General features: G+C 37.5%; 3 protein-coding genes and 1 pseudogene across 3 annotated transcripts; all 4 read left to right on the top strand.

The window, feature by feature from the left end:
* Positions 1-3,190: 3,190 nt before the first annotated feature.
* LOC130167781 (odorant receptor 131-2-like) lies at positions 3,191-4,180 on the top strand (annotated as a pseudogene).
* A 7,388-nt stretch (positions 4,181-11,568) lies between these two features.
* On the top strand, positions 11,569-12,501 carry LOC130167780 (odorant receptor 131-2-like). Its single transcript, XM_056374272.1, has one exon. It carries the CDS (start codon positions 11,569-11,571, stop codon positions 12,499-12,501), a length of 933 nt encoding a protein of 310 aa, XP_056230247.1.
* Positions 12,502-17,135: 4,634 nt separating this feature from the next.
* LOC130167773 (odorant receptor 131-2-like) lies at positions 17,136-18,068 on the top strand. The gene has a single exon (XM_056374261.1). It carries the CDS (start codon positions 17,136-17,138, stop codon positions 18,066-18,068), a length of 933 nt encoding a protein of 310 aa, XP_056230236.1.
* Positions 18,069-21,940: 3,872 nt separating this feature from the next.
* On the top strand, positions 21,941-22,873 carry LOC130167772 (odorant receptor 131-2-like). Its single transcript, XM_056374260.1, has one exon. It carries the CDS (start codon positions 21,941-21,943, stop codon positions 22,871-22,873), a length of 933 nt encoding a protein of 310 aa, XP_056230235.1.
* The last annotated feature ends 1,803 nt before the right edge of the window (positions 22,874-24,676 follow it).

The raw sequence follows: 24,676 nt of genomic DNA, 5'->3' as shown, positions 1-24,676 counted from the left end.
ATGCACACATAAGGCCAATAAGTACTTTATGAAATCATCAGTTAAACATGCAAAAAACATGTTTTCATCTATTTTGTCCCATGTCTCCCTGTGTCTTTTACACAACATTGTTCTGGTTAAGCATATAAGTCTAACTGATCATTTTAGTTTGTCACATTTTAAGATTTGTGAGAGATTGTTGCAAACTGAGCAACCGGCTGAGACAATAAATTGAATTTATTCTTTTTAAAAATGATTATTTGAAAAAAAAACCTAGAGCCTGACCGATTTATCGGTTGGCCGATTGGCCTATCACAGATATATCGATATCAGCACATATATTCTTTGATATGATATGAATACTTTTATTAAGAAGCAATAATGCAGTGGAAATGCTTTGGTCAAGTTATATCGGCAGCATTTTATGTATATTTGATCCATTGTTTTTTATTCATGTTAAATATATATATATATATATAACATATAAATACATATTTGTTGTCATGCTTTTTATTTATATTTATTCATTTTTATGGTTATTTTATTTAATTCCCAGGGAAGTTTACTGTTTCAGTTAACTGAAATAATTTTGGACAATAAAGTTTATTGTTAAACTGTAAAATATCCTGCTTTCATTACATATCTTTTTCACGAGTGTTTATATATATATATATCAGCCAATATATCGATATCTGAATTCTTTTACTCCCCCAAAAATCCAATATCGGTTGGGCTCTAAAAAAACCCAGTTCTTCAGTAATGATGAAGAACCAATGATAGTATTAGCTGGATCAATAAGGGTATGGATAAGGTAAAGATAAAATGCTAACTATACCTATCCCTACAGCTGGTTAGTGGCTGACCTCGAGAGGATGAGTACATCACTCATAAAGTCATAAAGTCATCGACCTGCTACCTTAGAATTTACACTGAATAAGTGTTTGAGCAAATGTTTAGGCCTGAATTTGGGCTTGTTGTTTTTTGATTGACCATGCCAGTGCGTCATCTATATTTTCTGGAGGAAAATGAATCATTTAGATCAGTCTATCTTCCATAGATTAATCAATATGTTGGGCCTTGGTTGTTTATCAATGTATTGGCTATCATAAATTAAGAAAATATTAATACTAAATAATAACATTAAAATGAATTAAAGTCCCTCAGGGCCACCATCCTGAAAAAAGAGAGGATAGCAAATGTTGGTTCAGTCTCAAATTGTTACTATTAATCTGGAACCCTGATAAAGAGTGAACTTAATTATAACCAAAACTACCAAATGAACAGTAAGTCAAAGTTGAAGAATCAAAGTTCCATTGAGTAGAGGTTGTCAATATTCACAATTGTGCAACATTAAACACACCAGTAGTTATACTTAAAGACACTTCTTTACAATGTAACAAAGTTTCTCAGGCCATTTGCATGCCCCTATGCCATGGAGTGCTGTGCTCTGCACACAATATTATGAACCGTATCCTCATCATTCATGGCCTCAGTTCTGTGCCCTGCATTGTTATTCTCTCCACCTTCTTTGTATCAGCTTCTCTTAGCTTCTACAAAAAACTTCACATATGTACATCAGAGTTGCTTATGTTTTACATATGGGAGCATAATCTTAGGTCAGCTGTATATCAATTCCGGTTTTTGATTATGAGGATCATCATCGTTTTCTCCTATGGTAAAATAATGAATGTGGCCAAAGCTGCATCAGGAGAAGATAAAAAGTCATCAAAGAAAGGGATCAGAACAGTGGCTCTTCATGGCTTTCAGCTTCTGCTCTGTCTCATCCAGCTGTGGTGCCCGTTCATTGAAAGTGCTTTGTTTCACATTAACTTCAGTTTATGTGAAATTGTCAAGTACTTAAATTTCTTACTGTTTTATCTTGCACCGAGATGTCTGAGTCCTCTCATTTATGGCCTGAGAGATGAAGTTTTCTTTCAAGCACTGAAATACATTGCCTCTTTTGGTTTGTGTAAAAGAAATCATATTTGACAAATTAGATTAACAGTTAATCACATTCTATGTGCATTCTCTATTTTTCCATGACAACTGTGGATGTTGAACTGGTCTTTATCTCAATAGGCTGTGCTCACGGATAATGATCCAGCAGGCCTGTGAGTTTATTCCACGAAACCACAGTGTCAGTGATGATGGATCAGTATCAGGTCTTACATGACATCATAATGAGTAATAATAATCAGTGCGATCATTGGCAGCCGTCAGTCATGAAGTGTCTTTTTTTACATAGTTTAGAACATTTATGGCTTAATATGGAAAATGCAGCATGTAATTCTCTAGTACACATCACTGTGTTCATGTTGTTTAGTCCATATTGCTGATTAGACTGGATAATGTTACTGTCAGTCCTGTAGTGACACATGTAATATGGATACTTGTTTGTGAACTTTGTCAATTCACACTGTAGTCAAAACTCTTCAAGTAGGAATTTAATTGAGCTAGAGGGATTGAGGATTGTTGGTGTTGCCGTTTGTATTTTTAAGTCAATGCTTCTTTGCTTCATGGTATAAATTAGGGATCAACTAATTATGGGCTTGAGCGATTTACTGCAGCACCAATGTTCCACCGTGGAACTGTATGTTATTGTAACTATAATGACAAATGTCCAAGACGCTTGCCCCCCATAGAGGCGCTACTTTTGGATAAGCTCCTATTGTTTGTATTACAGGACTTCAACTTACCAGCATTTGGGTGAAATTTTCTATTTACACAATGCTCATGAAAAAATGGGGGTCTCTGTATACACAAAGCACTTATAACACTTGGGTATTATTTTGTATGCAAGTACCTTCAGAAGGTGAAATTCTTGAACTTATATGTAAAAATTGGGAAAATAGTTGTACAGGGTTAATTAACATCAGCTAGTTAGAGGGAGGAGCTAAGTGATGAGCAATGACATGAGCAAAGTTTCATTTTATGTTATTTTTAGATGCTGTAGTCTTTAAAGTCATTGCGCACAGCCCTCTCTCAGAAGGCTGAACAGAGCTCAGCAGAAGACATTAATCTTTAAACAACATGGAGGGTTTGGTAAACTGCTGTCTTTAACACGGCATCCAAGTAATTCAGATGAACTTTGATCATTTTGCAAAAAGAATCTGATTTTGTATTGACAGACATGTTACATAATGACACTTAGGTGGATTTTCGGTAGTGCCTCAGAAAAGTGTGTGTTTGTTTAGAAAACATATGAAGACATATGGCTGCTAACAACTCATTGGCTGGTGATGATTTCTTGCTGCGAAAGGTCCAGTTCGTTGTTCTACAGTCACTGGTGATGATTTTTCTTTTCATCAACTTGTTGCTCATCATAACCTTTTTAAAAAAGGAGTATTTCTACACAACTGCTCGCTACATCTTATTTGCTGTTACTTTACTGTCAGATAGTTTGTTGTTATTCATGGCGGATATCCTTCTCATCTTCACCCATTTTCATATTACTATTCAAGTTTGGATATGCATCATTATCTCTGCTCTTGCAATTCTGTACGTTACAGTCACACCAGTTACTCTGGCAGCAATGACCCTGGAGCGCTATGTGGCCATTTGCATGCCCCTGCGCCATGGAGAGCTGAGCTCTACCCGTAATACAATGAACTGTATCCTCATCATTCATGGCATCAGCTCTGTGCCCTGCATTCTTATTCTCTCCACCTTCTTTGTATAAGCTTCGCTTAGCTTCTACAAAAAATATCAGCTATGTACAGCGGAAATACTTATGTTTTACATATGGCAGCATAATCTTCGGTCAGCTTTATACCAATTCCAATTTTTGATTATGAGCATCATCATTGTTTTCTCCTATATTAAAATAATGAAAGTGGCCAAAGCTGCATCAGGAGAAGATAAAAAGTCATCAAAGAAAGGGCTCAGAACAGTGGCTCTTCATGGTTTTCAGCTGCTGCTCTGTCTCATCCAGCTGTGGTGCCCGTTCATTGAAAGTGCTTTGTTTCATATTAACTTAAGTTTATATGAAATTGTCAGGTACTTAAATTTCTTACTGCTTTATCTTGCACCGAGATGTCTGAGTCCTCTCATTTATGGCCTGAGAGATGAAGTTTTCTTTCAAGCACTGAAATACATTGCCTCCTTTGGCTTGTATAAACAAAATCTTATTGACAAAATGAATTATCAGTTAATCACACTCTGTTCCCATTCTGTATTTTTCCATCACAACTGTGGATGTTGAACTGGTCTTAATGGGCTGTGCTCATGGATAATGAGCCAGCAGCCCTCAGGGTCTTTTTCCACAAAACCACAGTATCAATGATGATGGATCAGTATCAGGTCTTACATGACATTGTTATGAGTAATGATAATCATCGATGTGCTTGGCAGCCATCAGTCAAGTTTTGATTAATAGTGTGCACAGTTATAGCTTAATATGGAAAATGCAACCTTGTAATTTAACTCTAGTACACATCCCTGTGTTCATGTAGTTGAATCCATATTGCTGATTAGACTTATTATTAACTGGACAATGTTAGTGTCAGTCCTGTAGACGCATATAATATGGATACTTTTTTGTGAACTTTGTCAATGTACACTGTAGTCAAAGATCTTCAAGAAGGAATTTAATTGAGCTAGATGGATTGAGGGTTGTTGGTGTTGTCTTTTGTATTTTAAAGCAGAATAGCAGCTTTTTTGCTTGATCGTATAAATAGTTAGCTTTTGAAAAAATCACATGCTGTCAAATTCTTTTCCTCTGCAAATGAGTCTGACATGTTTCTTCTGCCATCTTAAATACCAGAAGACCTTGTACTGGACCATTCACACACTGGCTGAGAAAAAATGTATAATAAACACATACATGCAATTTATGTCTCCCAGACTCACATACTTTCATTATTATTATTATTATTATTAATAATAATATTATTATTATTATTAGGGTTAGGGTTTTAAGATGTATTTGTTTGATTAAAAACTATAAGCATCTAATTCCACAGCTTCTTCTAACAATATGTTTTTGGTCTTTTCTGAAGCATAGAAATTGTGAGGGGAATTTTCTCTTGTCCGCCTAATGAATGACTGACTCAGGTCAGTGTGAGGCCCTAGGCTGCTGTGCCACAGCTACTGCATTAAATCTAACAGGCCTTGAGACGCTCAGGCGGCTCCTCCAGATGCAACTCTGTGGTTTGCTGCTGATACTGCTGGTGCCACGATTGATAACAGAAGATCTTGGATATAGTCAGTAGCAAGTGGCTGGGAATTTAAGAATCGGCACCTTGGCGCATATAGTCATGTTTCCTTGTTTATGGTTAATAAACCAATAGTGTATTTATACATCCCTTTTCTTCCTCTTTTAGATATTTGACCAATTATGCAGTGTAAGCTATCTATAGTAATCTCTCTAAGTGTATAAAGACTATCCTCAGGGGTTCCTGCTTCAGAATTGAGGTGACATCATGCACAAGAGACAGTATTGATGATTCCTCTTTTCTCCTTGGCCAAGCTTCAATAAATATCCTCAGACATAAGAGACCCTGTTTGTGACGCCAGATTGTTCTTATCATTGGTGGTGAAGAAAGAGCACTGGAGTCCAGGATGTCTTATGTCTGAGGATGTTTATTGAAGCTTGGCTCTCGCTTGTGTGCTCCATCAAAAGGCAAGCAGCAGCATTTTGAAACAACTGCAAATGTGAGAGGGAAGCCTGGCTAACCCCAACATAAAGAGCATTGCAGTAGTCCAAACGAGTTGTAATAAAGCGACCATCACCTTTTCAAAGTCCTGCCTTGACAGAACAGTCCTCACCTTTCGAAAACTGCCTCACTTGAAATAAAAATCGATTTTAGAACAGAGCTGATCTGTTTATCCAGTTTAAAATCACTGTCCATTTTCACACTCAGATTTGTAACGGTGGGTTTTACATAAGATGCCAAAGAACCCAGGTTCATAGGAGGGGTATCAGGGGTACCATTGGATCCAAACAACATTACTTCAGTTTCTTGTCATTAAGATTTAAAAAACTTAATGCCATCCACGCTTAATGGTTTGACAGAGTACGCATCTTTCTGCTTAAGGGGTACATAAATTAAAATTTTAAGTCATCCGCAGAACAGTGGAACTAGATGCCATGTTTTCTGAAAATAGGACCAAGGGGGAGCAAATAAAGCGAAAAAAGAAGGGGCCCAAGCTATATATGTATATGCGTGTGTGTGTGTGTGTGTTTGTGTGTGTATATATATATATATATATATATATATATATATGGACAGAGAGAGAGTATTTTTGATTTTTACAGAAACACTTTTTTCACATATTCGTCTAAAACACTCCTAGTATTTTATGCCATCTCTCTTCCAATTTAGGTTTTGAGAGAGAACTGGGAGACCGTCATGCCAATCACCGTCAGTGAGGGCTTCACTTTTCTTCCAATTGACCGTCCCTACCGATACTACATTAAAATCATTCATAATACTGGCTATAACGTCTGCACCCCTCTAAAAACAATATAATCATCTGCATAGGCAGATAAAAACATGTTTCTATTAAAACCAGGTAAAACTACACCCTGTTGCCTAGAGCGTATCTTGTTGATGGGGGTTCCAGGGAGAGTGCATAGAGTATCCCTGACAGCACAGCCCTGTCTGACACCTCTGCACACTCTAAAAGGAGCACACAGACTGCCGTTAAACTTCAGCACACTCTCAAAACCTCACTTTACTGCACCTTGATCTTAGCTGTGAAATCAGTGCTGAACCCAAACTTCTCCATTATTTTCCAAAGGAAGTTGTGCTCAATGCGGTCAAAAGCCTTTTCCTGATCCAGGGAAATCAGACCAGTATCTAAACCCAATGAACCAGACACATCCAAAACATCCCAAATTAGGTGGACATTGTCCACCATTGACCTGCCGGGCACACAGTAGGTCTGTTCCCAGTGGACAACCTGCTCCATAGCTCTCCCGAGCCTGGAGGCCAAGACTTTGGACAGAAGTTTGTAATCCACACAGAGCAGTGACACAAGGCGCCAGTTTTGGATGTCCTGCAGGCTCCCCTACTTTAGCAGTAGGGTGAGGACTGCCCTCCTGCAGGACACCGGCATGGAACCAGAGGCCAGACACTCATTAAAAACATCGAGGACATTTTGTGCCAAGATGTCCCAGAAGGCCTTATAAAACTCTGTTGTGAGGCCATTGATGCCAGGAGTCCTCTGCCCCTGCATGCCCTGCAGGGCAGCCTGTAGCTTCTGCATTTGGAGGGGAACCTTGAGATGTGAGTTTGTCTCTTTTGAGACCTGAGGTAGTTCCTAGGGCTGAACGATTTGGGAAAATAAAATAGATGTGATTTTTTTTTTTTTTTTTTAACCAATATTGCAATTGCGATTTAATATGCGATTATTTTTTTAAAGTTCCTTATCTTCTGTATTATTCAACAAACACAAGGAATAAATCATTCTATATTATGACTAACAATATATTAGATTGATTAAACATGAACTGTATCCTGTAGGCCAGGCTTATATGTCATGATGAAATTATATGATGTGTGAATTGATATGAATGACAGTTTTATTTAACTACTTCAATCACAGTAGTTTGTTGACTGATTTGTTTAACTTACAGCCTTGTAAGCATGTAAAATTGTCTGTTGTTATGCAGACATGGTTCTCTCCATGGAGATCTCAGTTGGCAAGCCCCTGTCATTAGCCGGCTGCAATGTTTTCCCCTGTGTGGTCATCTGGGAAGTAGGCAGTTTGAAGGTAGCAAACTTAGAGGTTGAAGTCTTCTTTAATGAAATGCACCGTAAGACTCTGATAGGGCTCCGCTGTACGGCTTGACCACATGTCAGTTGTGGTAGCGAAAAGCTCCGACTCTCAGCTTACACTACTGTAGAGTTCAGAATAGAAACTCACAGTTCACTTTCGTATCTGGCTTTGTTCCGTGAGTTCCTGCCCCGTGTCGAAGAGCAGTGCGTGGATTACTTTCCCCTGTCTGTTCTTCTCCAGGCTGAAGAAGAAGCTAGAGGGAGCATCCATCTCCCTGATGGTCTGGAACTGGGACCTAACCAGTGCACCCTTTACTTTAGCATCTAACAGGTTGGCTAAAGCCATTTTTTTTTACTTTGTGGCTTTCAATATAGCCTCGATTTTCTGTGGACTCACTTAAATGTTCTAGTTCCATTATATTGGTCTCTAGATCCTACATAGATCTGGTGATGTCTCGGGTGACATTGATGGTGTGCTGCTGACACAGGAGTCTTACTATGGTCCCATCACTGCCTAAGACTGCTAAAATCATCCTTTCTCTGTCTAAAAACCCCAGAAATAAATAAAGACTTGAAACTCTTGTCAAATATTAAAACAGAATTAAAATGCCAATATGCGCTTTTTGGCCTAAAATTTTCCAATAAAAACACTACATAAAAGCAGGGAATGATCAGTAAAACCAGCAGATAAAATATTACAATTTTTAACAATGTTAAAATGATGCTTAAAAACAATAAATCCGGTCAATTCTGGCTGAGGAGACCCTACGCTCTCTGAAGTGGAACCAGGTATTCTGTCTAGAGTCTGGGTGCATCCTCCTCCACACATCCACCAGGCCATGAGAGTGGACCAGCTGCTTTAAGGCGTGCTGAGAGGCAGGATGAGGCTCTGCATGATTGCGACCTAAAGTCGTATCTTCAGTGCAGTTAAAATCCCCACCCAAGAATAAAAAATCCTCTGAGGCAAAGCCATTTAAAACATCATTTACTTTAAGTAAAAACTGCTTCCTCTCTGCACCAGCTGTTGGAGTATAAACATTAATAGAAACAGCTTTAAAATGGTCGAACTGAGCTCTGATTAAAAGCAACCTCCCCTCAACAAAGTGTTGGACCTCCAGTGAGTTGGGTTTAAAAGCCATGGAGAAGAGGAAGCCCACTCCTCCACTCAGAAGTGTTGTGACTTAAAATGGCTTCCCCTTCCACAAGACGCCGGTAAGGGGAAAGATCAGAGAAAAAAAACACCAAAAAGCACTGTATCTAAACCAATGTGAACTGTGATTAATAAACTATGTGGAATTACAGCCCATTTACAGATAAAAAATCAAAAAGAAAGACCAAACAAACAGACGCTCTGTTCACTCACTCACACAGTGGATATTTGTGCAAAATTTGAAGGGATTCCCTTGAGGACTTCTCAAAATATTGCATTCAAAAGGCCAAAACCATGGTTTTTGAGCCTTTGACCTTTAGCCACCAAAATTTTATCAGTTTGTCCTTGAGTCAAGGTTAACCAAATTTGAAGAAGTTACTTCAAGGAGTTTGTGAAATATATCACATTCACAAGGCCAAAACTGTGTATTGTGAGGACACCATGTCCTTGACCTTTGACCTGCAAAATCTAATCCTTGAGTCCTAATGAATGTTTGTGCAAAATTTGAAGAAGCTCCGTTAAGGCGTTATTGAGAAACTGTTTCCATAAGAATGGGATGGACGGACTGACAACCCGAAGACAATATGCCTCCGGCTCTGGCTGTCGCCAGGTGGACACCTAAAAACTGTTGAATGGTGGAGACAAAAAAACTGTAGAATCTGAATGCAATCCCAAAAACTGGCAAAACTAAGGAAACACATGAGGGGACTGAACTGGAACAAACTGTGACAAAACAGACAAACTGAGGTTAAGGGTAATTGAACACAGGTTAAACACATTAGGGCAGGGCAGGCAATCACTAAGCAGGAACAGGAAGTAAATTAAGCACACAACACACAGGGCAAGTGATTTCAAAATAAAACGGGAAATAAACCCGAAGTCCAAACCAAGAGTCCTAACTATAAAGTATTGTAATATTAAGGCAGTGGGTAGGTCGTTCGTAATTTTCTGAGTGCCCATTGGCTAGTGTCACAGAAGAAATGAGTGAATGAGAGAATGGCTGCCTCCAAGGCTCAAGCAGGGATGATCCAGTACATGAAGGCAAAATCCATAAAATGGGGATTCAAGCTGTATGTGTTGGCTGATTCAAGGAATGGCTACACAGTGGACTTATCAGTTTACACATGAAAAAGTGACATCTCGTCCTGACATGGCCTGTCCTATGATGTTGTTGTTACCATATCTATATAGATAATTTTTATTCTAGCCCAGAGTGCTTCAGGGCTCTCCATTACCACAGGTTTGCTGCCTGTGGAACCTACAGGGAGAACAACAAGGACTGCCCTCAGACAGATGTGAATGCCCACATCAAAAAGTCTGGCAGAGGCTCCATAAGATGGATCCGGGATGGCCATAGGGATGCCACTCATTTTTTTAATATGCATAGCGGCCACCAAATGGCAGGCACCTGCGGGTCATCTTCCTGTGCCTATTGCTGGTGTCATTGTAGCAGGCCCAAGCACAAGACCCACCACAGGTCGCAGGAGGTGTGAACACTGCAAAAGAAAAGGCCAGCCTTTTGCCTGCAGCTGGACAGAAACTGTTTTGCAGAATGGCTGAATGGAGATTCGAAATCAGGAAAACATGTACATTATACAAATATTGTAAATAGTGTTTATTTTTTTTAATTTTTTTTTCGTTCATAGGAAGAAAAAAACTCTTTTACATTATAGTTTCCTTCTGAAATTTTTATGAGATACAATAGGAAGGCCTACCCATCAGTGACGTCATGCTTTTCTTCAGATGTTTCCTTCTCACATTGTTTCATCAGTTCATGTTTTATAGGATGAGCACATCTACTACATTTTTTGAATCTTTTTGTATAGTAAATAATTTGTTAAAAAAAAAAATGTAATTATGCAAATCTTTCAGTTAAACACATCCCATTATTCAATCCCATTCATCTCAGTCGATCTGACATTTGGTGAAAGCAGAGTGACAGACAACACTTCTGCTCAAAAAATTATATTATACAGTGGCCCTGAGAGCTCAACGAACTGCAACTTAAGAAAAAAAACACATGCAAAGCCAGTGCGTGGAGCTCTCAGGGCCACTGTAATATTACATAATTTGGCCTTAGACATATTTTATACATCTACATTTATACATCTATTTTTGTTCATTTATTCCACTTCTTTTGTGAATCAGAGACTTGGTAAACCCATTTAAAGCACCGAAACAATTCATCCACATGAATAAAGTTAGAAAATTTAAAAAAAAATTGACTTTTCAACATTTGGGCCAAATTATATCTTTACACAGTGAAAAAACGGGGCCCTCAGTTTACATAAAGCACTTATAACACTTTGGTATTATACGTATAGGCAGGTACCTACAAAAGATGAATTTATGAAATGATGTAAAAATCGAGAAAATAGCCTTAGACCTCAGAGGGTTGACATGAGCCAGTGAGGTGGTGATGACAACACTATGGTGAGCAAAGTTTCATGTGATATTTTTAGATGCTGTAGTCTTTAAAGTCATTGCGCATAGCCCTCTCTCAGAAGGCTGCACAGAGCTCAGCAGAAGACATTAGTCTGTAAACAACATGGAGGGCTTGGTAAACAGCTGTCTTTAACACAGCATCTGAACAGTTCAGATGGACTTTGCAAAAAGAATCTGAGTTTGTATTGACAGACATGTTACATAATGATACTTAAGTGGATTTTTGGTCGTGGCTAAAAAAAGTGTGTGTTTGCTTAGAAAACATATGTAGACATGGCTGCTAACAACTCATTGGCTGGTGATGATTTCTTGCTCCTAACGGTCCAGTTCGTTGTTCTACAGTCATTGGTGATGATTTTTCTTTTCATCAACTTGTTGCTCATCATAACCTTTTTTAAAAAGGAGTATTTCTACACAACTGCTCGCTACATCTTATTTGCTGTTACTTTACTGTCGGATAGTTTCTTGTTGTTTATGTCTGATATCCTTCTCATCTTCACCCATTTTCAAATGACCATACAAGTTTGGATATGTGTCATCATCTTTCTTGTGGTACTTGTGTATGTCACAGTCACGCCAGTTACTCTGGCAGCAATGACCCTGGAGCGCTATGTGGCCATTTGCATGCCCCTGCGCCATGGAGAGCTGAGCTCTACCCGTAATACAATGAACTGTATCTTCCTTATTCATGGCATCAGCTCTGTACCAGGCATTCTAATTTTCTCCTCCTTCTTTGTATCGGCATCTCTGAGCTTTTACAAACAATATCAGTTCTGTTCAGTGGAATTGTTTATGCTTTACATATGGCAGCATAATCTTAGGTCAGCTATATATCAACTCCAATTTTTGATTATGAGCATCATCATTGTTTTCTCTTATATTAAAATAATGAAAGTGGCCAAAGCTGCATCAGGAGAAGATAAAAAGTCATCAAAGAAAGGGCTCAGAACAGTGGCTCTTCATGGTTTTCAGCTGCTGCTCTGTCTCATCCAGCTGTGGTGCCCGTTCATAGAAGTTGCTTTGCTTCAGATTAACTTCAGTTTATATGAAATTGCTAGGTACTTAAATTTCTTACTGTTTTATCTTGCACCGAGATGTCTGAGTCCTCTCATTTATGGCCTGAGAGATGAAGTTTTCTTTCAAGCACTAAAATACATTGCCTCCTTTGGCTTGTATAAAAGAAATCTCATTGATAAATTAAATTAACAGTTAATCACATTCTATGTGCATTCTGTATTGACTACTGTGGATGTTGAACTGGTCTTAATGGGCTGTGCTCACTGATAATGAGCCAGCAGGCCTCTGAGTTTTTTCCACAAAAAACCACAGTATCAGTGATGATGGATCAGTATCAGGTCTTACATGACATTGTTATGAGCAATGATAATCAATGAGATGCTTGGCAGCTGTCAGTCATGACGTTTTTTTTACATAGTTCAGCACAGTTATAGCTAAATATGGAAATGCAGCATGTAATTCAATTCTCTAGTACACATCATGTTAATGTTGTTGAGTCCATATTGCTGATTAGATTTATTAACTGGACAATGTTACTGTCAGTCCTGTAGTGACATGTAATATTGATACTTCTTTGTGATCTTTGTCAAAGTACACTGTAGTCAAGAAAGAATTTAATTGAGCTAGAGGGATTGAGGGTTGTTGATGTTGGCATTTGTGTTTTTAAGTCAATGCTTCTTTGCTTCATGGTATAAATAGTAGACGACGCTGAAAATATTTTGATTTTGATATTGTAATTCGACGCTTCATTTCCCATACATTGATTTATTTTGACGGTCACTATAAACTGCCATATTTTTTTTTCTATTAGTCATGTACAGTTGCACTGCTTCTCTTCTCTGCTCTCTGGGCGAGGTGGGGCTGCATACTCAGTACACATGCACACATGCACACATAAGGCCAATAAGTACTTTATGAAATCACCAGTTAAACATGCAAAAAACATGTTTTCATCTATTTTGTCCCATGTCTCCCTGTGTCTTTTACACAACATTGTTCTGGTTAAGCATATAAGTCTAACTGATCATTTTAGTTTGTCACATTTTAAGATTTGTGAGAGATTGTTGCAAACTGAGCAACCGGCTGAGACAATAAATTGAATTTATTGTTTTTAAAAATGATTTATATGAAAAAAAAAAACCTAGAGCCTGACCGATTTATCGGTCGGCCGATTGGCCTATCACAGATATATCGATATCGGCACATACATTCTTCGATATGCGCTGATATGAATACTTTTATTAAGAAGCAATAATGCAGTGGAAATGCTTTGGTCAAGTTATATCGGCAGCATTTTATGTATATTTGATCCATTGTTTTTTATTCATGTTAAATATATATATATATATATATATATATATATATATACACTACCGTTCACAAGTTTGGGGCCACTTACAAATTTCCTTATTTTTGAAAGAAAAGCACTTTTTTTCAATGAAGATAACATTAAACTAATCAGAAATACACTCTATACATTGTTAATGTGGTAAATGACTATTCTAGTCGCAAACGTCTGGTTTTTAATGCAATATCTACATAGGTGTATAGAGTAGAGTTGCAAAGGGGCGGAAAATTTCAGGTAAATTTCTTGAAAGTTTCCGGTAAATTTCCATGGGAAGTTAAGATTGGGAATTTTGGAAATATTCCGTATTGGAAACTGTCCATGGGAATAATGGGAATTATTGGGAATTAATGGGAATTTAGGGGAACTAACTGGGAATATATTATATATATGTACATATATTATATATGTTTATTCCACAGGCTCAAATGTGTGCCTTCAATAGTCTCTGTGCTTCAGGCTCAAAAGTTTGGTCCAGTTTTCTAGAAATCTTCTGTTCATGTGATGGAGGCATGCACAGTGCCAGTAGGGGGTGTGGTCTCGTTAGCTTAGCAGTAAGCAGTGTGCTCTGTGCATGTGATTGAGGAATGGCATGGATATTCGAGTGTATTTGAATGGTATCTGTTTGTTTTAGTCAAGATTATGCTAAAATATACTTTGTTCAACTATATTTAAGTTCCCTATGAAGAGCCAACCTTCAATTTTGAAAATTCCCAGTTTATTCCCGTTTATTCCCATAATTTCCCATAAATTCACATAAATTCCCATGGAAAGTTTCCATTTTTGAAAATTCCCAGAATTTTGCAACCCTAGTCACAGGACAGGTACAGAACAATGTCCTGTTACATTAATCTCAGCAATCCTGATGAGGATCTAGAAAATGACTGAATGAAGGGCACAATCCAAACCACCACAAACTCTTCAGAGTAAAGCCTCTCATGGACACCATCAAGAATGCAAGCTAGTTATTTTATCATCCCTACAGAGACCTGGCCATGAATGAGAGAATGGCTGCCTCCAAGGCTCAAGCGGGGATGATCCAGTACATGAAGGCAAAATCCATAAAATGGGGATTCAAGCTGTATGTGTTGGCTGATTCAAGGAATGGCTACACAGTGGACTTATTAGTTTACACAAGAAAAAGTGACATCTCGTCCTGACATGGCCTGTCCTATGATGTTGTTGTTACCATATCTATATAGATAATTTTTATTCTAGCCCAGAGTGCTTCAGGGCTCTCCATTACCACAGGTTTTCTGCCTGTGGAACCTACAGGGAAAACAACAAGGACTGCCCTCAGACAGATGTGAATGCCCACATCAAAAAGTCTGGCAGAGGCTCCATAAGATGGATCTGGGATGGCCATAGGGATGCCACTCATTTTTTATTATAACTTATAACTATTTTACGAACGGTAAATCTATCAACTATTTTATCGAATAGTTGATTAAGCTAAATGATTAATTTCCCTCTGGGAAATCTAAATGACACTCTGGCATGATCAATAAGCGATGTTGTGTAAAGAGCAGACGACAGTGAAGTAGTGCGACTGTACATGAGTTTTCAAGAATCTGTCCATCAGCACAACATAAAACAGACTGTCTGCAATAGGCTAATTAATGAATAAATTATTACGTATTATATCATGGTATCATTCAACAAATGAGAAATAAATCAATAGGCCTATTAACAAACCTTAAAACCAATGTAGGTCTACATATGCTGTAAATTCAGCACGGGCATAACCAGACCAAACTTGCAAGCAATGACCATTATTGCAGAGACATAAAATTACAACATTGTACTCATTGCATTATTGTGTTTGCGCTTTTCCACAGCTGATTCATGAAAAATGACATGTTTTATATCAAATCAATAAGCCTTCAAACAGACACAAATTCAATGTGATTGTACTGTAAATTCAGCGTGTAGGCATAACCAGAAGAAAAATATTTAAATAAGTAAATTAACAATTGCAACAAAACAAAATTAAAACATTGCACTCTTACTTTTTGATAAATATATAGCTGCAGTGGATCGGTTCAACAATAGGCCAACAATGTGTCGACTCACCTAATGAGACGGCTGACATTGCATAGCGGCCACCAAATGCCTGATGTCTGGAACAATGGACGACGGTCTCAGTCGAACATCTGGCTCAATATTCAGTTGAATGTTGCCCATTCATCTTCCTGTGCCTATTGCTGGTGTCATTGTAGCAGGCCCAAGCACGAGACCCACCACAGGTCGCAGGAGGTGTGAACACTGCAAAAGAAAAGGCCAGCCTTTTGCCTGCAGCTGGAAAGAAACTGTTTTGCAGAATGGCTGAATGGAGATTCGAAATCATGAAAACATGTACATTATATAAATATTGTAAATAGTGTTTCTTCTGGTTTTTTATCGTTCATAGGAAGAAAAAAACTCTTTTACATTATAGTTTCCTTCTGAAATTTTTATGAGATACAATAGGAAGGCCTACCCATCAGTGACGTCATGCTTTTCTTCAGATTTTTCAGTCTCACATTGTTTTATCAGTTCATGTTTTATAGGATGGGCACATCTACTACATTTTTGGAATCTTTTTGTATAGTAAATATTTTGTTAAAAAAAAAAATGTAATTATGCAAATCTTTCAGTTAAACACATCCCATTATTCAATCCCATTCATCTCAGTCGATCTGACATTTGGTGAAAGCAGAGTGACAGACAACACTTCTGCTCAAAAAATTATATTATACAGTGGCCCTGAGAGCTCAACGAACTGCAACTTAAGAAAAAAAACACATGCGAAGCCAGTGCGTGGAGCTCTCAGGGCCACAGTAATATTACATAATTTGGCTTTAGACATATTTTATACATCTACATTTATATCTATTTTTGTTCATTTATTCCACTTCTTTTGTGAATCAGAGACTTGGTAAACCCATTTAAAGCACCGAAACAATTCATCCACATGAGTAAAGTTAGAAAAATTTTAAAAATTTGACTTTTCAACATTTGGACCAAATTATATCTTTACACAGTGAAAAAACGGGGCCCTCAGTTTACATAAAGCACTTATAACACTTTGGTATTATACGTATAGGCAGGTACCTACAAAAGATGAATTTATGAAATGATGTAAAAATCGAGAAAATAGCCTTAGACCTCAGAGGGTTGACATGAGCCAGTGAGGTGGTGATGACAACACTATGGTGAGCAAAGTTTCATGTGATATTTTTAGATGCTGTAGTCTTTAAAGTCATTGCGCATAGCCCTCTCTCAGAAGGCTGCACAGAGCTCAGCAGAAGACATTAGTCTGTAAACAACATGGAGGGCTTGGTAAACAGCTGTCTTTAACACAGCATCTGAACAGTTCAGATGGACTTTGCAAAAAGAATCTGAGTTTGTATTGACAGACATGTTACATAATTACAATTAAGTGGATTTTTGGTTGTGCCTCAGAAAGGGTGTGTTTGCTTAGAAAACATATGTAGACATGGCTGCTAACAACTCATTGGCTGGTGATGATTTCTTGCTGCGAAAGGTCAAGTTCGTTGTTCTACAGTCATTGGTGATGATTTTTCTTTTCATCAACTTGTTGCTCATCATAACCTTTTTTAAAAAGGAGTATTTCTACACAACTGCTCGCTACATCTTGTTTGCTGTTACATTACTGTCGGATAGTTTCTTGTTGCTTATGTCTGATATCCTTCTCATCTTCACCCATTTTCAAATTACCATACAAGTTTGGATATGTGTCATCATCTTTCTTGTGGTACTTGTGTATGTCACAGTCACGCCAGTTACTCTGGCAGCAATGACCCTGGAGCGCTATGTGGCCATTTGCATGCCCCTGCGCCATGGAGAGCTGAGCTCTACCCGTAATACAATTAACTGTATCCTCATCATTCATGGCATCAGCTCTGTACCAGGCATTCTAATTTTCTCCTCCTTGTTTGTATCAGCATCTCTGAGCTTTTACAAACAATATCAGTTCTGTTCAGTGGAGTTGTTTATGCTTTACATATGGCAGCATAATCTTAGGTCAGCTATATATCAACTCCAATTTTTGATTATGAGCATCATCATTGTTTTCTCCTATATTAAAATACTGAAAGTGGCCAAAGCTGCATCAGGAGAAGATAAAAAGTCATCAAAGAAAGGGCTCAGAACAGTGGCTCTTCATGGTTTTCAGCTGCTGCTCTGTCTCATCCAGCTGTGGTGCCCGTTCATTGAAAGTGCTTTTTTTTATATTAACTTAAGTTTATATGAAATTGTCAGGTACTTAAATTTCTTACTGTTTTTTCTTGCACCAAGATGTCTGAGTCCTCTCATTTATGGCCTCAGAGATGAAGTTTTTTTTCAAGCACTGAAATACATTGCCTCCTTTGGCTTGTATAAAAGAAATCTTATTGATGAATTAAATTAACAGTTAATCACATTCTATGTGCATTCTGTATTGAGTACTGTGGATGTTGAACTGGTCTTAATGGGCTGTGCTCACTGATAATGAGCCAGCAGGCCTCTGAGTTTTTTCCACAAAAAACCACAGTATCAGTGATGATGGATCAGTATCAGGTCTTACATGACATTGTTATGAGCAATGATAATCAATGAGATGCTTGGCAGCTGTCAGTCATGACGTTTTTTTTACATAGTTCAGCACAGTTATAGCTAAATATGGAAATGCAGCATGTAATTCAGTTCTCTAGTACACATCATGTTAATGTTGTTGAGTCCATATTGCTGATTAGATTTATTAACTGGACAATGTTACTGTCAGTCCTGTAGTGACATGTAATATTGATACTTCTTTGTGATCTTTGTCAAAGTACACTGTAGTCAAGAAAGAATTTAATTGAGCTAGAGGGATTGAGGGTTGTTGATGTTGGCATTTGTGTTTTTAAGTCAATGCTTCTTTGCTTCATGGTATAAATAGTAGACGACGCTGAAAATATTTTGATTTTGATATTGTAATTCGACGCTTCATTTCCCATACATTGATTTATTTTGACGGTCACTATAAACTGCCATATTTTTTTTTCTATTAGTCATGTACAGTTGCACTGCTTCTCTTCTCTGCTCTCTGGGCGAGGTGGGGCTGCATACTCAGTACACATGCACACATGCACACATAAGGCCAATAAGTACTTTATGAAATCATCAGTTAAACATGCAAAAAACATGTTTTCATCTATTTTGTCCCATGTCTCCCTGTGTCTTTTACACAACATTGTTCTGGTTAAGCATATAAGTCTAACTGATCATTTTAGTTTGTCACATTTTAAGATTTGTGATAGATTGTTGCAAATTGAGCAACCGGCTGAGACAATAAATTGAATTTATTCTTTTTAAAAATGATTATTTGAAAAAAAAACCTAGAGCCTGACCGATTTATCGGTTGGCCGATTGGCCTATCACAGATATATCGATATCAGCACATATATTCTTTGATATGATATGAATACTTTTATTAAGAAGCAATAATGCAGTGGAAATGCTTTGGTCAAGTTATATCGGCAGCATTTTATGTATATTTGATCCATTGTTTTTTATTCATGTTTAATATATATATATATATAACATATAAATACATATTTGTTGTCATGCTTTTTATTTATATTTATTCATTTTTATGGTTATTTTATTTAATTCCCAGGGAAGTTTACTGTTTCAGTTAACTGAAATAATTTTGGACAATAAAGTTTATTGTTAAACTGTAAAATATCCTGCTTTCATTACATATCTTTTTCACGAGTGTTTATATATATATATCAGCCAATATATCGATATCTGAATTCTTTTACTCCCCCAAAAATCCAATATCGGTTGGGCTCTAAAAAAACCCAGTTCTTCAGTAATGATGAAGAACCAATGATAGTATTAGCTGGATCAATAAGGGTATGGATAAGGTAAAGATAAAATGCTAACTATACCTATCCCTACAGCTGGTTAGTGGCTGACCTCGAGAGGATGAGTACATCACTCATAAAGTCATAAAGTCATCGACCTGCTACCTTAGAATTTACACTGAATAAGTGTTTGAGCAAATGTTTAGGCCTGAATTTGGGCTTGTTGTTTTTTGATTGACCATGCCAGTGCGTCATCTATATTTTCTGGAGGAAAATGAATCATTTAGATCAGTCTATCTTCCATAGATTAATCAATATGTTGGGCCTTGGTTGTTTATCAATGTATTGGCTATCATAAATTAAGAAAATATTAATACTAAATAATAACATTAAAATGAATTAAAGTCCCTCAGGGCCACCATCCTGAAAAAAGAGAGGATAGCAAATGTTGGTTCAGTCTCAAATTGTTACTATTAATCTGGAACCCTGATAAAGAGTGAACTTAATTATAACCAAAACTACCAAATGAACAGTAAGTCAAAGTTGAAGAATCAAAGTTCCATTGAGTAGAGGTTGTCAATATTCACATTAAACACACCAGTAGTTATACTTAAAGACACTTCTTTACAATGTAACAAAGTTTCTCAGGCCATTTGCATGCCCCTATGCCATGGAGTGCTGTGCTCTGCACACAATATTATGAACCGTATCCTCATCATTCATGGCCTCAGTTCTGTGCCCTGCATTGTTATTCTCTCCACCTTCTTTGTATCAGCTTCTCTTAGCTTCTACAAAAAACTTCACATATGTACATCAGAGTTGCTTATGTTTTACATATGGGAGCATAATCTTAGGTCAGCTGTATATCAATTCCGGTTTTTGATTATGAGGATCATCATCGTTTTCTCCTATATTAAAATAATGAAAGTGGCCAAAGCTGCATCAGGAGAAGATAAAAAGTCATCAAAGAAAGGGATCAGAACAGTGGCTCTTCATGGCTTTCAGCTTCTGCTCTGTCTCATCCAGCTGTGGTGCCCGTTCATTGAAAGTGCTTTGTTTCACATTAACTTAAGTTTATGTGAAATTGTCAAGTACTTAAATTTCTTACTGTTTCATCTTGCACCGAGATGTCTGAGTCCTCTCATTTATGGCCTGAGAGATGAAGTTTTCTTTCAAGCACTGAAATACATTGCCTCTTTTGGTTTGTGTAAAAGAAATCATATTTGACAAATTAGATTAACAGTTAATCACATTCTATGTGCATTCTCTATTTTTCCATGACAACTGTGGATGTTGAACTGGTCTTTATCTCAATAGGCTGTGCTCACGGATAATGATCCAGCAGGCCTGTGAGTTTATTCCACGAAACCACAGTGTCAGTGATGATGGATCAGTATCAGGTCTTACATGACATCATAATGAGTAATAATAATCAGTGCGATCATTGGCAGCCGTCAGTCATGAAGTGTCTTTTTTTACATAGTTTAGAACATTTATGGCTTAATATGGAAAATGCAGCATGTAATTCTCTAGTACACATCACTGTGTTCATGTTGTTTAGTCCATATTGCTGATTAGACTGGATAATGTTACTGTCAGTCCTGTAGTGACACATGTAATATGGATACTTGTTTGTGAACTTTGTCAATTCACACTGTAGTCAAAACTCTTCAAGTAGGAATTTAATTGAGCTAGAGGGATTGAGGATTGTTGGTGTTGCCGTTTGTATTTTTAAGTCAATGCTTCTTTGCTTCATGGTATAAATTAGGGATCAACTAATTATGGGCTTGAGCGATTTACTGCAGCACCAATGTTCCACCGTGGAACTGTATGTTATTGTAACTATAATGACAAATGTCCAAGACGCTTGCCCCCCATAGAGGCGCTACTTTTGGATAAGCTCCTATTGTTTGTATTACAGGACTTCAACTTACCAGCATTTGGGTGAAATTTTCTATTTACACAATGCTCATGAAAAAATGGGGGTCTCTGTATACACAAAGCACTTATAACACTTGGGTATTATTTTGTATGCAAGTACCTTCAGAAGGTGAAATTCTTGAACTTATATGTAAAAATTGGGAAAATAGTTGTACAGGGTTAATTAACATCAGCTAGTTAGAGGGAGGAGCTAAGTGATGAGCAATGACATGAGCAAAGTTTCATTTTATGTTATTTTTAGATGCTGTAGTCTTTAAAGTCATTGCGCACAGCCCTCTCTCAGAAGGCTGAACAGAGCTCAGCAGAAGACATTAATCTTTAAACAACATGGAGGGTTTGGTAAACTGCTGTCTTTAACACGGCATCCAAGTAATTCAGATGAACTTTGATCATTTTGCAAAAAGAATCTGATTTTGTATTGACAGACATGTTACATAATGACACTTAGGTGGATTTTCGGTAGTGCCTCAGAAAAGTGTGTGTTTGTTTAGAAAACATATGAAGACATATGGCTGCTAACAACTCATTGGCTGGTGATGATTTCTTGCTGCGAAAGGTCCAGTTCGTTGTTCTACAGTCACTGGTGATGATTTTTCTTTTCATCAACTTGTTGCTCATCATAACCTTTTTAAAAAAGGAGTATTTCTACACAACTGCTCGCTACATCTTATTTGCTCTTACTTTACTGTCAGATAGTTTCTTGTTGTTTATGTCTGATATCCTTCTTATCTTCACCCATTTTCATATTACTATCCAAGTTTGGGCATGTATCATTATCTTTGTTGTGGTACTTGTGTATATTACAGTCACGCCAGCTACTCTGGCAGCAATGACCCTGGAGCGCTACGTGGCCATTTGCATGCCCCTGCGCCATGGAGAGCTGAGCTCTACCCGTAATACAATGAACTGTATCCTCATCATTCATGGCATCAGCTCTGTGCCCTGCATTCTTATTCTCTCCACCTTCTTAGCATCAGCATCTCTTAGCTACTACTCAAAATATCAGTTCTGTTCAGTAGAGGTGTTTATGCTTTACATATGGCAGCATAATCTTCGGTCAGCTTTATACCAATTCCAATTTTTGATTATGAGCATCATCATTGTTTTCTCTTATATTAAAATAATGAAAGTGGCCAAAGCTGCATCAGGAGAAGATAAAAAGTCATCAAAGAAAGGGCTCAGAACAGTGGCTCTTCATGGTTTTCAGCTGCTGCTCTGTCTCATCCAGCTGTGGTGCCCGTTAATTGAAAGTGCTTTTTTTCATATTAACTTCAGTTTATATGAAATTGCTAGGTACCTAAATTTCTTACTGTTTTATCTTGCACCGAGATGTCTGAGTCCTCTCATTTATGGCCTGAGAGATGAAGTTTTTTTTCAAGCACTGAAATACATTGCCTCCTTTGGCTTGTATAAACAAAATCTTATTGACAAAATGAATTAACAGTTAATCACACTCTGTTCCCATTCTGTATTTTTCCATCACAACTGTGGATGTTGAACTGGTCTTAATGGGCTGTGCTCATGGATAATGAGCCAGCAGGCCTCAGGGTCTTTTTCCACAAAACCACAGTATCAATGATGATGGATCAGTATCAGGTCTTACACGACATTGTTATGAGTAATGATAATCATCGATGTGCTTGGCAGCCATCAGTCAAGTTTTGATTAATAGTGTGCACAGTTATAGCTTAATATGGAAAATGCAACCTTGTAATTTAACTCTAGTACACATCCCTGTGTTCATGTAGTTGAGTCCGTATTACTGATTAGACTTATTATTAACTGAACAATGTTAGTGTCAGTCCTGTAGACGCATATAATATGGATACTTTTTTGTGAACTTTGTCAATGTACACTGTAGTCAAAGATCTTCAAGAAGGAATTTAATTGAGCTAGATGGATTGAGGGTTGTTGGTGTTGTCTTTTGTATTTTAAAGCAGAATAGCAGCTTTTTCGCTTAATTGTATAAATAGTTAGCTTTTGAAAAAATCACATGCTGTCAAATTTTTTTCCTCTGCCAATGAGTCTGACATGTTTCTTCTGCCATCTTAAATACCAGAAGACCTTGTACTGGACCATTCACACACTGGCTGAGAAAAAAATGTATAATAAACACATACATGCATTTTATGTCTCCCAGACTCACATACTTTCATTATTATTATTATTATTATTATTATTATTATTAATATTATTATTATTATTAGGGTTAGGGTTTTAAGATGTATTTGTTTGATAAAAACTATAAGCATCTCATTCCACAGCTTCTTCTAACAATATGTTTTTGGTCTTTTCTGAAGCATAGAAATTGTGAGGGAATTTTCTCTTGTCCGCCTAATGAATGACTGACTCAGGTCAGTGTGAGGCCCTAGGTTGCTGTGCCACAGCTACTGCATTAAATCTAACAGGCCTTGAGACGCTCAGGCGGCTCCTCCAGATGCAACTCTGTGGTTTGCTGCTGATACTGCTGGTGCCACGATTGATAACAGAAGACCTTGGATATAGTCAGTAGCAAGTGGATGGGTGTTTTAAGAATCGGCACCTGAACGCATATAGTCATGTTTCCTTGTTTATGGTTAATAAACCAATAGTGTATTTATACATCCCTTTTCTCACACTCTTTTAGATATTTGACCAATTATGCAGTGTAAGCTATCTATAGTAATCTCTCTAAGTGTATAAAGACTATCCTCAGGGGTTCCTGCTTCAGAATTGAGGTGACATCATGCACAAGAGACAGTATTGATGATTCCTCTTTTCTCCTTGGCCAAGCTTCATAAAATATCCTCAGACATAAGAGACCCTGTTTGTGACGCCAGATTGTTCTTATCATTGGTGGTGAAGAAAGAGCGCTGGAGTCCAGGATGTCTTATGTCTGAGGATGTTTATTGAAGCTTGGCTCTCGCTTGTGTGCTCCAATCAAAAGGCAAGCAGCAGCATTTTTTTTTTTCAACTTTATGTTTATTGAGCAACATTTTCATATGTTACACAATCTCTTTTTCCCTCTTATATTTTGCTTTTAAAAAAAGAAAAGGAAACAATAGCAGTAGTGAATAAAAACAACAAGATCTAAAATAAGCCATTATTTTCTTCAAACAGCCAGTTTGTGTTTAGAATCTGTTTGGTTACCCAATAAAAAACAAACAAAAAACATCCCCGACAGCACAGCCCTGTCTGACACCTCTGCACACTCTAAAAGGAGCACACAGACTGCCGTTAAACTTCAGCAGACTCTCAACCTCGC

The sequence above is a fragment of the Seriola aureovittata genome, chromosome 4, assembly GCF_021018895.1.
Source record: "Seriola aureovittata isolate HTS-2021-v1 ecotype China chromosome 4, ASM2101889v1, whole genome shotgun sequence".
Taxonomy (NCBI): Eukaryota; Metazoa; Chordata; class Actinopteri; order Carangiformes; family Carangidae; genus Seriola; species Seriola aureovittata.
The sequence above is the reverse complement of the archived record's forward strand: the minus strand, read 5'-3'. Positions and strand labels throughout refer to the sequence as shown.